General features: G+C 40.0%; 1 protein-coding gene across 1 annotated transcript in view; it reads left to right on the forward strand.

The window, feature by feature from the left end:
- The first annotated feature begins 5,599 nt into the window (after positions 1-5,599).
- The window catches only part of adamts3 (ADAM metallopeptidase with thrombospondin type 1 motif, 3), a 114,315-nt gene continuing 103,712 nt past the window's right edge, over positions 5,600-16,202 (forward strand). Inside the window, exons 1-3 of the mRNA XM_077522762.1 lie at positions 5,600-5,908; positions 6,182-6,203; positions 11,273-11,715. Coding sequence (XP_077378888.1) covers positions 5,846-5,908; positions 6,182-6,203; positions 11,273-11,715 — 528 coding nt within the window. The 5' untranslated portion in view covers positions 5,600-5,845. The remainder of the gene's footprint in view (positions 5,909-6,181; positions 6,204-11,272; positions 11,716-16,202) is intronic.

Here is a 16,202-nt window from a genome sequence, read left to right on the forward strand (position 1 = left end):
CAGTTGCTAGTTGCTAATGCTACGCAAGCAAAATGGTGCATTCGGGGTACTTTCATAGCGTCGGAAACTTCGTTTTTCTTCGATAATGTTTTAAAGGGAAAATAATTGGCCATTTAGTCCAATTGGTCTATTGTGACTATTTTAAACAAACACACTGTGTAGTGTGTAAGTTTTTTTTTTTTCTAACCCACCACCCCCACCCCCAAGTATGGTAAAGAGTCCAAATTGATCTGACGGTGCAACAGCGCCACATGGGGGCCACTAATTCAGACAGCTTTTATTGCTCTTTCCACAGCGCTGCTGCCTTTCAAATGAGCCTCGTTAAAGTAGTGCGATGCGTCTGCATGTGTGCGTGCCGACGCTCATTACGACAGCATTGTGTGTTGGGCTGACAATTGACCGGTTGGGGAAAAAAGTCAGCGTGAGGCGGGCCTCCACGGAGAGCGCCTCAGAGGCAAACGTCATAAAATGCCTTTTCATGGCTTTTCGGAGCCAAGCGAGAAATAGAAGCTGCGTTTTGCTAACCGTTGGCATATTTATTTTGCTTTGAAGTGGTCTTTTACGTGTATTAGGGTGTACATATTACAATTGAGTTGTGATATTATGAGACAAAATGAGCAACCACGACGAACTTCAGACTTGAGCTTACTTCCAGCATCTTTCTTGCTCTTTACGTAACATTTCTTGTAAAATAGAATTTGCGATATTTTGTAAAATAACACCTTTTCAAATTTAAATTACCTTTGTATTTATGACCTTTTTTTTTTTTTTTTGCGGAATTCACGACTTTATTCTTAGGACATAATGACTTTTTTGTACTTAACTTATGATGGATCGAACGTTTCTTTTTTTTGTGCAATGTACAACTTCTCAAAACTTGTACGATACGGCTTTGTTCTTGCAATGTTACGTTGTTTTTTTTTTAATATATATATTATTTTGTAACATTCAGTATTTTGTCATGTGACTTGCAAATTTTTTGTGTTTACTTTTTTCAGTAATTTAGAGCTTCAGTTTTATAACATCCAAACTATATTATCATTGGCTTTATTCTCGTAACATTACAACTTATTTCTTTCTCAATTTCTTTCTTCTTTTTTAGCATACTGATGACTCATTTAAATAAAAAGTGTCTCTTATACTCTAAATTATGATTACAAGTATTTGCTTAACAGGACTTTTTACCCAGTCATGTTCGGCTTTGATTTTATTTTTTATTTTTTTTTTATTATTTTTTTCTTTACGTTGACGACTTTAATCTTTTTTTGCGTGTAAATTACAACATTAATCCTTTCTTGTAATTTCTAATTAGCAATTATTTCCTTGTTACTTAAGAAGATTACTTTTTTCCCGTTCATTTTCCTTTATATCCTTCATATAACAACAGATTTTTTTTTTGTAATTTAGGATGCTACTTAATGTACCTCTCCAAACTTAAATTTTACTTCCATTCTACACTTTAAGGCTTATTAGCTGTATTTCAATAATTTAGTAATATATATTTCTTGACAATTTTGTTAACAAAAATATACCTGACCATCGTGTTTTATCAACCTCCCGTCTTTTAATATGGAAATGGTAAATCTCCTTGTTGGCCTAATCGTATCAGCAGCAAGCAAAGCTATTAGCATTCAGGATATGACAAGCATCTTTTCATTTATGTCAATTATTCCCAGCGCCCCCGTCCACCACCTTCGAATGGAATGCCCCATCTTTTAGCCAGCGAGGATTTTTTTGTATTTTTTTATTGCCCCTGATGACACTGGGTGGGACGTGGGCCATTGTGAGCGGGACATAACCTGCCTAGTAAAGACGTCACGAGTCATTGTGTCAGGATGAGAAAGAGTCAAAAGACAGCATTCCAGATTGCCCCCCCCCCCCCCCCCCCCCCACACCACCACCACCAACAACAACAACAACAACTCAATTTTTAAGGGCAGCATGTACCGTAAAAGTTACTTTAATTAAAGAAAACAACAAACACTAATGTAGGCAAGCGTAATTTTGATGACAACTTATATGGTTAGTAAAAATATAACTGCTTCACATAACATCTTTTGTTCTTCTATTGAAAAGAAACCTAAACATGAATTAAAAAAAAGGTTACGGTGGAGTCTTACGGCTTTCAACACAAGCCACTCACTTCACGTAATTTTAGCATAAATTTACCATGAGTGTGACAAGTTGAAGGCAGAGTTTTACTGCTTTGAAAATAATAATAAACACAGTCTTGGTGTGAAGTTGACAAATGTGCTCTGAATGTGAGACACTCTTTTTACGTAACTTTCTGGTTTTATTCTCTTGATATAATCAAATAAAAATCAGTAATATATAATTAAAAATAAAATCAGTCGGACATAACATTGTCAGCAAGCAAGTCTGTTTGCTTTATGTGCCTATCTATCTATCTATCTATCTATCTATCTATCTATCTATCTATCTATCTATCTATCTATCTATCTATCTATCTATCTATCTATCTATCTGTATATCTACATCTATCTTCTCTATCTATCTTCTCTACCTTCTCTATCTATCTTCTCTACCTTCTCTATCTATCTTCTCTACCTTCTCTATCTATCTTCTCTACCTTCTCTATCTATCTTCTCTATCTAGCTAGCTAGCTAGCTATAGCTAGCTAGCTAGCTATAGCTAGCTATCTATATTTAGCTAGCTATCTATATTTAGCTAGCTAGCTATATTTAGCTAGCTATCTATATCTAGCCAGCTATCTATATTTAGCCAGCTATCTATATCTAGCCAGCTATCTATATCTAGCCAGCTATCTATATTTAGCTAGCTAGCTATCCATCTCTCCATTCATCCCTCTGGCTTGCTCTCACATGGTACATCCCCGATTACCTTTCCTACAAAAAAGGTTTTGGTTTAGTCCAACCCAGGAAATATCACTGGACCCCCAAGAAAAAGGACACCTCCAATTTTCTGGTAAGTTCATGTTGATTATTTTTATTATCATTATTATTTTTGATCCATCCATCCATTTTAACCACTGACTCCTCACAAGGGTCGCGGGGGTGCTGGAGCCTATCCCAGCTGGCTTGGGGCAGTAAGTGGGGTACACCCTGAACTGGTTGCCAGCCAATTGCATTATTATTATTATTATTATTATTATTATTATTATTATTATTATATCTAAAAAAAATGTTTCATTTTTATAATGTTGCCTGGACTTTACCTACTTGCTGATACCATGGACTTTGTAGAAACTGCAGTTAGCGCATGATTCAGCCTAGCGCCCGCTTTAGCGTAGCACACCTAGTCTGTTGGATAGGGTGACAGTTGTCATTTACAACTGTTGAGTCTATTTGCTGTACATGTGTACGCTCCTCCAGATTTACCTACCAGTTTACTTCCTACATACTGCTCGTACTTACCTAACAGCCAACCTAGCCTACCACCAGCTTTTTTTTTTTACCTACTTCTCCATATCCACTTTTCTACCAAATATCAAATTACCTTCCTAATTAAATAGTAGGTGGACCCAGCTGATTTGTGGTTTTGGCAACCAGGATGAATCTATTTTAAACATATTTTAATATCTTTTATTTTTATTTGTTCATTTATTAAATTTCCCACCTGTTTTTCATGGAAAATACTGACTGGCTGTATATCCATACGACAATAATTCGGGGGGTAGAAAAAAAAAAAAAATATGTTAAAAAGATTGGGAGCAATTAGAAGCCAGCCTGTAAATAAAAAGTCCATGGGGTTCCACTGTATGTATTTGACCACCGAGTACCGACCCACCAACCAGCCTCCTTTTCCAAAACGAGCATCCTGAGAAGAATCTAACAAGGGCCATTGGATGAAAGGCGCCTTTCTCCCTGCGATCTGGAGGTCACCTTCATCTTGCGACCGTTTCTGCGCCTGTGGACAAAGTGAGAGCTCAGATGTGGAAAATGACAGCGACAATGAGACGGCTGGCACTTCCTGTCATGGCAAGTAATTGGTGGGATGCTTCGCCTCATGCCACACGCTAGATGACTCGCACTATAATGTCCGGCTTGGAAATCTATTTTTTCGTCTCTGGATTATTGGAGTCATTTTTCTTGTTTCGATTGTGCCACTGGCACAAATGAACAAATGAGTGTATCAGATATGACGTATATTGTGTGCTTGCATATTCTCCAATTGGGCCATTTGTTTTACTTGAATTATTTCCACGGATGTTTATTTCTAATGTGCAAGAAGCCAGATGAGATGCTGTCGTTAATTTCTTTACTTTTATAGTTACACTTGTCTGATATTTTGCTCTCCAGCTAAATAAAATACAACTGAACACTTTTTGCAAAAAAATAAATATATATAAATAAATAAAGTCCTGTTGTACAGTGTAGCAAATGGCGCAAGCTTTGTTTGATGTTGATATCCATCTGTGCCATGGGCTACAAAAATAAATAAATAAATGGATCGCGGGCTAAAAATGGCCCCCGGACCATAGTTTGGACACCACCGGTATTTCCCCAATGACAAAACAGCTCCTCAACAAAAGAAAGATGCATGCCAGTGGCAGCATCATGAACAGGAGCTGATTTTACAGGTGAAAACTGCATGCAGACTGACAAAACATGTCGGCAAAAGCCTACTAGAACATCTGAACTTGACTGCCTGGGGAGTTAATCAGAGGCACTTTAAATGATTGCAGATGTGTGGTGACTCCCTTTTGCCGTGAGTATATTCTGAACATAATATATTAATATTTAAAATATATTCTATTTTTAATAATTAAAAAAATGATGGGGGAAAATCAAACATTTCTATTACAGTGAGTGACACCGCGCATACTTGCAGTTTGGCATGTGAGGAATTAATCTGCGATTAAAAAAAAATATGTATATAGTTTTTGCTTTTTGAGGGGAGACATCTCCGTTTTTCATGAAAAGTACATATTGAAACTTTATCTGCGTTTTTATTATTATCATTATTATTATTATCAGTGTTGCTCAATTAGCTGTGGATTAATTGTGGACTGGCATGTTTTTTTTCTCCAAATTATTTAAAATTGCATTTTTGTTATACATCTGTGCTGCTAATATAAGGCTGCTTGATTATGAAGAAAATATTAATCATGATTAATTTGGTAATTTTTTTGGCACAAAACAAGAAAATGTTTAAATGTAAAAAAAAAATACTGAGTCAAATAAATTTAGTTGAAACACTATAATTATGTAAGTTTCTTTTGGACGAAACAATATATATTTTTTTTTTTTATGGAATTGGTTATTTTAAAATGTCAAAATCACGATTGTTGCTTAGTGCGTCATCTGTTATCGCGCTAAAGAAATATTGCGGTCCCCTCCATCATTAAAGTTGCCTATCCCAGGCTGTCCTAGTAGGGGTGTGCGCACTTGTGCAACCATATAATTTACATTTATTTTTCTTACCATCTTGAAAGAGAACAAAAAGTTTTACGGGTTATAGGTCACACCATAATTGTGGGAAAAAGTTTTGAATCACCAAAAGCTGATTGTGTGAAGTGAACGGGGTGGGTTACAGGCTGGCTGTGATGACGTCACACAGGGCCGGACCTATTTGGTTTATTAGGCGGGGGCTGCCTTCAGCATGCAGGCAAGCTGCAGGTCGCGCGCGCAGCTGTGCAGCGGCCGAGACGTGAGCGGCGGCGGAGCCACGGAAACTTTTTCTTTCATTGACAAAAGTGACGAAAAGTGACCCGCAACAAGTCACGCAACTCGCCTCACTGCACTCTTTAGCGTCACTTCAAAAAACAAAACAAGACAGAGGCAAGGTTTTGCTGCACATGCCATCTTTTTTTTTTCTTTTTGGATGAACTTGATTTCTTGTGATTTCCTTGACAACACTCGTGATGGCCGCGCTGTCATTCGCCTTCTTGGTGCTGATGGGATTTATCAAGACTTCAGCCGCCAAGGTAAAAACTTTGATGGTAAAATGTCTGCTTTTTTTGAAGGTCAAAACTGAAGTGCGACTGACTGGAGGGGAGGGGGGAAAAAAAGTCGCATCCACGTTTGACTCCCTTAAATGCGCGCACTGTGTGAGATGTTGACACACACACTCCACACACACTAACCTGTTACATAACCTTTACAATAAAGCCATTTTTTATGTTAATTTTCACAAAGTTGCACATTTCTCTAGGCTATGTGTGTGTGTTTTTTAATGAATTCCTCCCTTTGTCTTGCAGGCTGGTGAAGATGATCGAGAAGGTGAGTTTCAATGAAAAAGGGGGAGGGAGTGGGGAGCAATTAAAGGTAGCGCGGGGGGGGGAGGGGGGGTGCTTGATGTGTGCAGTTGTGTACACTATTTACACAAATATGCACACATGCTAGTAGACTCCAGTGGAGGGAAGTATCCAAGTACAGTAGCGCTTTGAGATGCAGGTGCGTTTTTCAAGATGCGTTTTTCAAGATGCGTTTTTTGTTTATTGTTGAAGTTCAGTGTCAAACTAAAACATTAAACAAGACAATTACACTTTGTGTTTTGAAATCATCTTGGCCTTTTAACCATTTAGCTTCATGCTAACTACAATGTAAACGCTATAGCCTAGCTAATGATTAGCATCACAGTGAGTAACATTGAGGCATTTAAACGTCATTAATAAGTAACCAAGGTTAGTAAAAGTATAGTTAACAAAAGCTACTGAAATAACTACAATTGTATATACTTTGTGTTTTGAAATTAAACATAACTTGGCCTTTTAACCGTTTAGCTTCATGCTAACTACAATGCAAACGCTATAGCCTAGCTAATGATTATCTTTCACAGTGAGTAGCATTGATGCATTTAAGCATCATTAACAACAAGTAACCAAGGTTAGTAAAAGTATAGTTAACAAAAGTTACTAAAATAACTTAAATTGAAAAAGAAATTGTTAGCACAATAAAATAATTACGCAAGCTAACTCCTTGAGCACTTGAGCAGCTAACAGCCTGATGCTGCATTCGAGGATGGTCGGAAGTCGGCTATGTCCGAGTTGGTTTTTCCCAGTTCTAACCTGAAAACATTCGAGGCAAAAGTAAACAACCAAAATGGCGGATATTGGTAAATTATTGTTTTTTTTAATTTTGGTTTCTAAAACTAATTTTTGACGTCCAGCAAACTTACCTTCTTGTAATTTTGCTTCATTTATTGTTTTTATCTTATTTTATAAGCATTCCATACAGTTTAACCATATAATTTCATGCAGGGAGGTAGCGGCATACCGTCACGTACTTTGCGTTACGTGAAATTATGTCGAATATTTCTGAATAAAGAAAGCTATCTAGTTTTATACTCAAGTAAATTGTGTTTTATCATTCACGCCATTGTAGAGTGACGTCACTTGTAGTCCGTCGGTGAAGTCGGGGTCCTTTTTTTTCCCCGACTTCGCAAGTGGAATTTGCGAGTTCAAGGGGGCGTTCCCGTACACGCTTCATGGTTTGAACTCGGAAAAGTCCAACTTCGAAGAATCCTCGAACACATTAAGCCACTCTTAAGGCTTTTTTCCCACGCAATCAGCTTTTGGACAGATTTTTTTTGTACAGTATGTAACTATTTTGTTCTGCCTCCTGTTTATTTTGGGTGTAATTCCACTGTCAAACACTTGATGGCGGCACACTGTTTTCTTTGACACGGTATAAATTTGAAAGAAGAAGAATGAAAACAGGAAGTATTTGAGGTCCGAATTGTTTTTGTTGAATATTACTGTCGGTCAAATTCTCTTTCATCCTGCTTTTTTTTGCCTACAGAAACCGGCGACAGTTGTCTGTTCATTTTATAACATACATCTTTGGAAATTATTCCTGATTTATATTGTGAGATGATGTTTGTCAGTTTGGAAAAATTTGATTTTCCCCACACACACACGAGCATACACACTTTTTGGTCTACCAGCGCTTTGGTTGACAGGCTCCGTTAAGACAGGAAGTGCAAATTCCACCTCTGGATCCTCCACATCTGTTCTCCATCGGGAAGTTAAGCAAGAAGTTGAGCTTCGACACGGACCGTGCCGTACCCCATGATCTCCACCCCTAAGCCCTCTCACGCTGCTAACACTTGACCTCTCTTTGCCTTACTTCCCGTTTCGCAAGTTTATTAAAAAGCACATCACTTCCCACCGCAAGTATCGCGGTGACTCATATGTACGTAATTGCCGGTACGCTGCATTCAAGGACTGCCTGAGAAAGTGGGGATTGTTCTTTCTGGGGGAATGAAAACAACAAAAAAACATGGTCCTCGTTGACGGGTGTTTATACTTACTTTGTGGGAAATAGTCTAAGCAAGGGTCGTCAATCTGTGACCATCCTGCAATGTTTTTTTTTTTACTAGGCAATTTCAAAAAATGAATGTAATAAAAATGTTTATCAAAATTTGACATCTTAGCTGTCATATTAACCCATAACAAAGTTAACCGTGATAAATCCTTGACTTTGATGGCAAGTGATGGCTCATAAAAATCAAACACCGTGACATAAATAATTTACAAAATCATGCATTTAATGAATGCTGTTTTATTTTGAAGTCGTAAAGACGTTTCTCGTTAAAACAAAGTTCCTCGTTAGGATGAGAAATTTTCTCGTCCTAATGAGAAGATGAAACGCGATATAAAAATGCCAAATATAAAAATGCTTGTTTGTAGGGTGTCTTCTTCCAAATTATGCATTTGATGCGGCATGAATTTTACAGCCTCACAGAAGTAACATAAAAATGAAAATAAAAACAAAATGTTTGTCCTCCTCTTTCATGCTATTTTTTCATTTCCTGCACCCATAAAGCAAATGCCCCCATTTGTGCTACTAATATATTTTATCTTATCTTATCTTAGTGTGTCTGGCTCCAAAAGGATGCATTCAATGACGCGTTGCGTTTATAGTTTCACAGTCGAAAAACAGCATGAACATGAACCAAAAAAAAATCTGTCAGTGTCTCGTTTACCAAATGATGCATTCAATGTGGCATTGAGTTTCAAGTAGAAAAGCAGTATAAAAATGCCCTTTTTGTCCATGTTTTTTGGTTTTATTTTCACCCACCTGAGATAATGTTGCAAACGTGAGAAAAAAAACAAAACAAAAACGAGTCTGATGACAGAGTGCTTGGTCTTCGCCTCATAAAAGATCTTTGATGTTTTCAAAGCAGATGCGTTAGCGTTACCTTTCATTTTGATAGTGCTGTTTATTATTTTGGTTATGATCCAGTCTCATTAATCACGTCTTCAAATTCTCTTAAAAAAACAAAAAACAAAAAAACACCTCTTCAATGCATTGTTTTCCTGTTTTTTAATCCCATTTTTTTTTTTTTTTGCTTTTAACAGGCTTGTCATTTCTCCAGACGTGTAATTGTTGCGTCACCAAAGACACCTGTTTGAATGGGCAAACGCTCCACCTAATTACAAGGTCTCCAAATAGGCCTTCGCGTTTTTTTTTTTTTGTTTGTTTTTTTTCTCTTTCCGACCCACCAATCTACACAATTTTACATTTGAGTCATCAAACTGTGCTGCCACACAATGACCAAATCTAAAATCCTTCGCAATTTAGCGTCATCCACCTGTTTGGTCAAATTTAGGAGTAATTGGACAAATTTTCTAGGAGTAGTTCAGTTTTAATAGACTCGAACTGAGCCTAAAATGTCTGCTTCAAACCAAAATGGCAGACTGTGTTCCTGACCCTCAGCCCCCCACCAATCCTAACTTTTTTTGATGGTCTTTGCGTGACAAACAAGTTAACCAAACCAAATTTCTTGTTGATAAGTAAATCTGGCTTCAGGGGCTCAATTGAAAATCAAAACAAAACAAACAAACAAACAAAAACAGTGAGGTCAAAGTGAAGTGTTTTTACAGTTCCATTATAAACCACTCAAGTGTAATCTTCTGTAGTGCCTCTTGGAGCTCTTGAATAAATGCGAGATGGCCAAAAAAACTGCAAGAATAAACCGAGTCAGAACCCAAATACTGTCAACCAAATAGGCTACTGTCCTTCAAATGTAATCCGACGTAGTACCTGGACTGACCTGTGAGAGGTAACATGCGTCACAGGGCATCCAGATGAACCACAAGAAACAGTCGTAGAATTAGAAAAGCACATCTTGCTGTTAGCTTAGCGCAGCAGCTAACTTTGGAACGTCTGTTCATTTGTAAAGAAGCCTGTTGGATTAAAAAGACACCAAAAACACATTCCAGATACTATGACTTTTCTTATGACAAAGCTTTTGTTGACAATAATTAAGTAGCACTTATATTGACTTTTTGCCAACTCTTTTGTAAAACACTTAACTCCATATCCTCCCATTTCCTTATGCTGCATTCGAGGATGGTCGGAAGTCGGATATATCCGAGTTGTTGTTGTTTTTTTTCCCAGTTCCGACCTGAAAGCGTTCGAGGCGAAAATAAACAACCAAAATGCCGGATAGCGGTAAATTGTTTTTTATTTTGGTCCTCAAAGCTCATTTTGACCTCCAGCAAACTTACCTGCTCACAATTTTTATCTTATGTCATAAGCATTTCATACAGTCCAGTAGCCCACCGTGTAATTTCATGTAGGGAGATAGTGGCATACTGTCACGTATGTTGTGTTACGTGAAGTTATGTAGAATATTTATGAATGAAGAAAGCTATCTAGTTTTATACTCGAAAAAATTGTGTTTTGCCATTCAGAGTGACGTCACATTGTAGTCCGCCTTTTTTTTTCCGACTTCGCAAGTGGAATTTCCGAGTTCAAGGGGCCGTTCCCGTACACACTTCCTGGTTTGAACTCGGAAAAGTCCGATTTCCAATCATCCTCGAATGCAGCATTAGGACTGGCACCCGGAGGGTTCCAGTGGAAAGGGTTTTGGGGTCATAAATCAAACCCACACCTCAATTAGTTAGTCACATGACTTATATAGCATAGCACTATTTTTTTTAACCGTGGGTTTCCTTCGTAACACAATCGTCCCATTGGGCTGGGTACTGAGCACTTGTCGGAAATCAAACCCACTTTCCAGTAAGTCACTTGCATGAAAGATGCAACCCTTCCATTAGTCTGGTCGTAAGGACTAGAGGACTCCAAATAGTGTGTCAGGGAATTGAACCCGCAAGATGGTTCCACATGATTTGTTTGGCACAGTTCTACATCGCAAGCCTCACATTTGTCCCTTCTTGGGACTGGTGTAGTATAGAATATGGACACCCTTGGACCTGGAGTCCAAATTCTATGGGGTCCATTTAAGATCGTAGGACTAAAGGATTCAGATGAAAAAAACCTGGCGGTGCATTCTTGTCTGGTTCCTTTTGATGTACCGGTCTGGTCGATTTGTGTTGCAGATCAGCTGACACGCCGTCTGAAGGAATACGGCCTGGTCACCCCGTTCAGCACCGACGCCCACGGGCGCTTCCTCTCCCACCTGCTGTCGGCCACCCACAAGCAACGGGTCAGGAGGGAGGCGTCCACGACGCCGCCGACACTGCCGCCAACGCCGTCGGATCAGCAGCTCTTCTTCAACATCAGCGCCTTTGGCAAGGAGTTCCACCTGCGACTGCGGCCCAACAATCGGCTGGTGGCACCGGGGGCGACGGTGGAATGGCACCACGACGACGACGACGATGGTTGGAGGACCGCAGGCGGACCTTCTCAACCGTTCGCCAACCGGACCAGACCTGACAACGGGACCGGGAGGATAAGCTTGCTGAAGACAGACTGCACCTTCGTGGGCGACATCACGGACGTTCCCGGGGCCTCGGTTGCCATTAACAACTGCGACGGCCTGGTAAGTGTGCTGTTCAATGACCTTATCAACGGCGTCCGGAACTCGGGACTTTTTCTTTACGTCAGCATTTTTACAACGCATTGTTCTCAAGAGGCTGTTTATACCGACGTTTGTTACGCTTGAGTGGCCGTTAATCGGCGAAGGCCCCCCCGACCCCCTCGAAAGGGATCCCTTCCCAACATAAAACAGGAGTGGTCTTTTGTGCGGTCGGGCCAACCAGACCTCCCCGTCACCCCTTGTAAAACACTCAAGTGATATTTAGAGAATGAATCACCCATGCCCGGGATTCCATTTCGAGATTCCGGGGAAAACAATGAGATGTTAAGTCTCATTCGAGATGTTAAGTCTCCATGGTCACCCCACTCCACACCCCAAAAAAAAAACCGGTTCGGTACGTATCTTGGTTTTAAGGTGACAATACAAATCAAGTGAACAAAATGTGTACAATAAAATACTTTAAAAAAAGAAACAATATCCAACTCTTTAAATATTTTCTTCTAGAAAAGGGCAACATTCAAGTCAGTCGTTTGTCTTCGCTTTAGGAAAGTGCAAAATCAACAGTGTGTAATTTGTTTTTTAAGGGAAGTGCACTGTCAATAATTGTGTCTTCTTTTTGGGGAAGCATAACAGTAGTTTGTCTTCTTTTCATGAAAAGCTTAACGTCAGTAGTTTGTCTCCGACTTGGTACGGGAGAGTGTAAAATTAATAGTTTGATTTCTGTTAAGGAAAGTTCAGCATCAATGGTCTCGTTTTGAGGAAAGTGAACCATCAGTCGTTTTCTTTTTTTCTTTTTAGGAAAGCGCATCAGTAGTTGTCTTGATTTAAGGAAGTGTTAGCTTAGCATAAATAGTTTTTGTCTTCTTTTTGGGAAAGTGTGACAAAAGTGGTTTCTCTTCCGTTAAGGAAACCATCAGTAGTTTGTCTTCTTTTTTGGGAAGCATAACAACAGTAGTTTGTCTTCTTTTCATTAAGCTTACCATTAGTAGTTTGTCTTTCTCTTTGCACAGGAGAGTGTAAAATTAGTAGTTTGATTTCTGTTAAGAGAAGTTCAGCATCAATAGTCTCGTGAACCATCAGTAGTTTTTTCCTTTTTAGGAAAGTGCATCATTAGTTTTCTTCTTTTAAGGAAATGTCAATAGTTTTGTCTTCTTCTTAGGAAAACACACCACCAGTATTTTGTCTTCTTTTGGCAAAAGCACATCATTAGTTTGTCTTCTTTTCATGGAAGTTGAACATAAGAAGGTTTATCTTTTCCTTTATGGGTCCAAAGCAGGGAAACTTGGGTGGCTGTTCATTATGTTGGACATCCTGCCAAAAACGCTTCACGTAACCGTGATGTTGGCTAGCCAGGGTCCCGTCTGCTGTGTATTTGTTTATGGAATCATCTGAATAGATGCCGACTATTCAAGGAGAGCAAAACATGAATCTTGCCTGACAATAGCTTATCTTTGCATTATTCAGAAACTGTCTGGGGGCTATTACGCTAACTTTTGACAGGAATGAGCAACCGGGGTACAAGCTTTGTCGCTTTTGCGCCGCCATTCGTCCTCGCGAAGCCGAGGCAGCGATAAGAAGCAAACTGCTGTAAAATGAAAATGTTTTGCATCATTAGGCAAATTTTGAAGTGACACAAGCAGCCAAGCGGAAAGGACTGCTACAGCAGATTTATGTTCTCCATAAAGATAGCAGAGTAAACTGCATTCCTCCTCTGTGTAGATTTTCGGTCTTGTTAATTTCAAGGGAGCTTAACGCTGAGGCAACCGGACGAAACGTGACCATGTTTTGTCAAACTGGAGCGGATCGGCCCCATGCAGCACGGTGGACGAGTGGTTAGCACGTCCGCCTCCCAGTACTAAGGACGCAAGATCAAGTCCAGGCTTCGGCCTTCCTGGATGGAGTTTGCATGTTCTCCCCGTGGCTGCGTGGGTTTTCTCCGGGTACTCCGGTCTCCTCCCACATTCCAAAGACATGCATGGCAGGTTAATTGGGTGCTCCGAATTGTCATTTGGTGCACTTGTGCGTGTGGATAGTTTGTTTGTCTCTGTGTGCCCTGCGATTGGCAGTTCAGGGTGAATCCCGCCTACTGCCCGAAGCCAGCTGGGATAGGCTCCAGCACCCCCGCAACCCTTTTTAGGAACAAGCGGTTAAGAAAATGGAGGGATATATATATATGTATGTGTGTGTGTATGAATCCCTGTGCTTTTTGTATCGTTTACCACCCCCTCTCTAGCCACTTACTCTTTAAGCACTCCTGTCAGATGGTGCGTTACAATGTTGGCCTTTATGGTCTTGGCATCACGACGCATAGCGGGGCCTGGCGTGGGAGTATGACAGAGATAGTGGTGAGGGAGGAGATTGTTACAGGTTCTTTCTCTGAAAGACTGAAAACGGCAGTATTGTTTTGGTTTGTTTATTGGCAAATGTGCATTAAGGCGCTGACAAAAGTGCCTTATTTAAAGATATATGCTGTCTACTATACAGTGGGGAAGTTAATTTGTTCCGTGACCAAACTAGTAACTCAGATACTAGTTCAATTCCATATACATACAATTAATATCGTGCAAAAACTCGTAATTTGAGGCACTCGTCAGTCAAGGTGCCACTGCAGAGCGCTTCATTTTTAGCTCCAACTACAAACAGCTCGGATGCTCCCTCTCCACTTATCTGACATGCGAGGATGTTTGTGAAGCAAGCAGGAAAGACGGGAGGCACCATTCCAAACGAGAGCATGACTGAAAATAGAAAACGAGCCTCTTCCTGCCTTTTGAAAGCAGCCGTGAAATTGGCCCTCGACCTTCCCCGTTGGTCCCCGCCGGCGGAAAACCTTGTCGAGCCCCATTAGCCGTGTTTGCCGTTTAGTCGATTGGATGTGCTTTTTTCTCACATCTTGTCGCCTCCCGGCGTTTAGTCAAAGCGGCCCATAAACGTGCCAATTAATTGATGATAACCGCGCAATTCACGTTTGCAATCATTCCTCGACAGATTATCCCCGACGCGGCGCATTTTCCCGCCATTCACCTGAGCAACGTTCAGATTGAAAAATACGAGCACTTCTGAACTTCTTTTTCCTCTGTTAAATTGCCGTAAAATAAATGATCTCCCGTCTAAATGTCTCATTAGATGTTACGCCCCTCCGGTCGAAAATTACGGGTCCAAGTGGTTCTTGTTGCAACAGACATTTGTTGTGGTTAAGCATGCCGTGAGTACTGTACAAAATACAGAAAACACCATATTAAAGTGCTAAATAACACAAAATAATTCTCACAGAGAACATAGATATACACAATCAACACAAACATCCATTTGCCATATATGCCTGTAAACATCCCCTAAATAAGCCCTAAATATGCTAACAATGATAGCATAACTAACGGACTAGCGCTCGCGTGCTAGCGAGCTAACAGTAGTACACTACTTCCAAAAGGCATCGTAAATACTAACAGAAAGAGTCCAAATGCTTGCAAATATGTTACTTCATTGGCCACACGTACTCGAGAGGAATAAAATAGCTTTTTTTCAACAGCTACCAACAGCAGATCTTCAGGCTAGCTTTCTATCGTCTTACCCGGAATGACGTAGCAATGCGTCAGTCATTAGCCCCATACAACACGCACATAACGAGCATTGGTTCCACTATACAGTAAAAACAAACCCTTAAAACAACAAAATTCTTACAAATGCATACAATAAATCTTTATATTTGTGATGTAATTAAACTAAATGTATTTAATTTTTTAAAGGTGATTCTACTGGCAGCTACATTAGCCGTGTTCATTAGCTCCAGAGCTAATTTGAAATGCGTGGGAGAAGGATGCATTTTCATCACGCTTACATTTTATTCACACTATTCAGTAAAAGTTGCTTTATGTTATGATATAAAGTGACAGCTAGTTCGCTGTTTTGGGTGCGCACTATAGATACTAAACTGAAACAATAAAAGGATTATAATGAGCCTGCTACAGTGCAGCCCGAAAGCCTGAGAGTAACTTCAACATCACCATCCCTACTGTAAAAACCGCAAAGGCTTGGTTAAAGCTTTGGGGCCGCTTTGCTACACCCGACATGGACATCATGAAAGCGCAAAATCTGAAAGACTTCCCAAGCATTCTGGAGCAAAATGGCGAGGCCTAGTATCAGAATGCCGTGGTATCAGCAGCGCTTTTCTTTGAAGCAGGCTGGAGGAAGCAGTTAATCAGTGGCGCGGTGGGAGTGTGCGCACGTGTTTGTGTGTCCCGGGGAAGGCGGGGGGAAAGTGTGGGGGTCCGCACAGGATGTGAGAGTTGTGCTTTTTAATAGTGTTGTGGCAGTCAGCCGTCCGAGGTCATTTGCTTGTGCTGCGCTTCGTCACGCTGAGAGCTCTGACACATGTGGAGGCTTTTTTCCCGCCTTTTGTATAATTAAAGCACATGCAATGCTGAGTAATTATTTTAAATGATAAATATGTGGTGGGTAATTTAATGATTAACTTCATTCATTTAAATGTAATC

Source organism: Festucalex cinctus, chromosome 5, assembly GCF_051991245.1.
Source record: "Festucalex cinctus isolate MCC-2025b chromosome 5, RoL_Fcin_1.0, whole genome shotgun sequence".
Classification (NCBI taxonomy): Eukaryota; Metazoa; Chordata; class Actinopteri; order Syngnathiformes; family Syngnathidae; genus Festucalex; species Festucalex cinctus.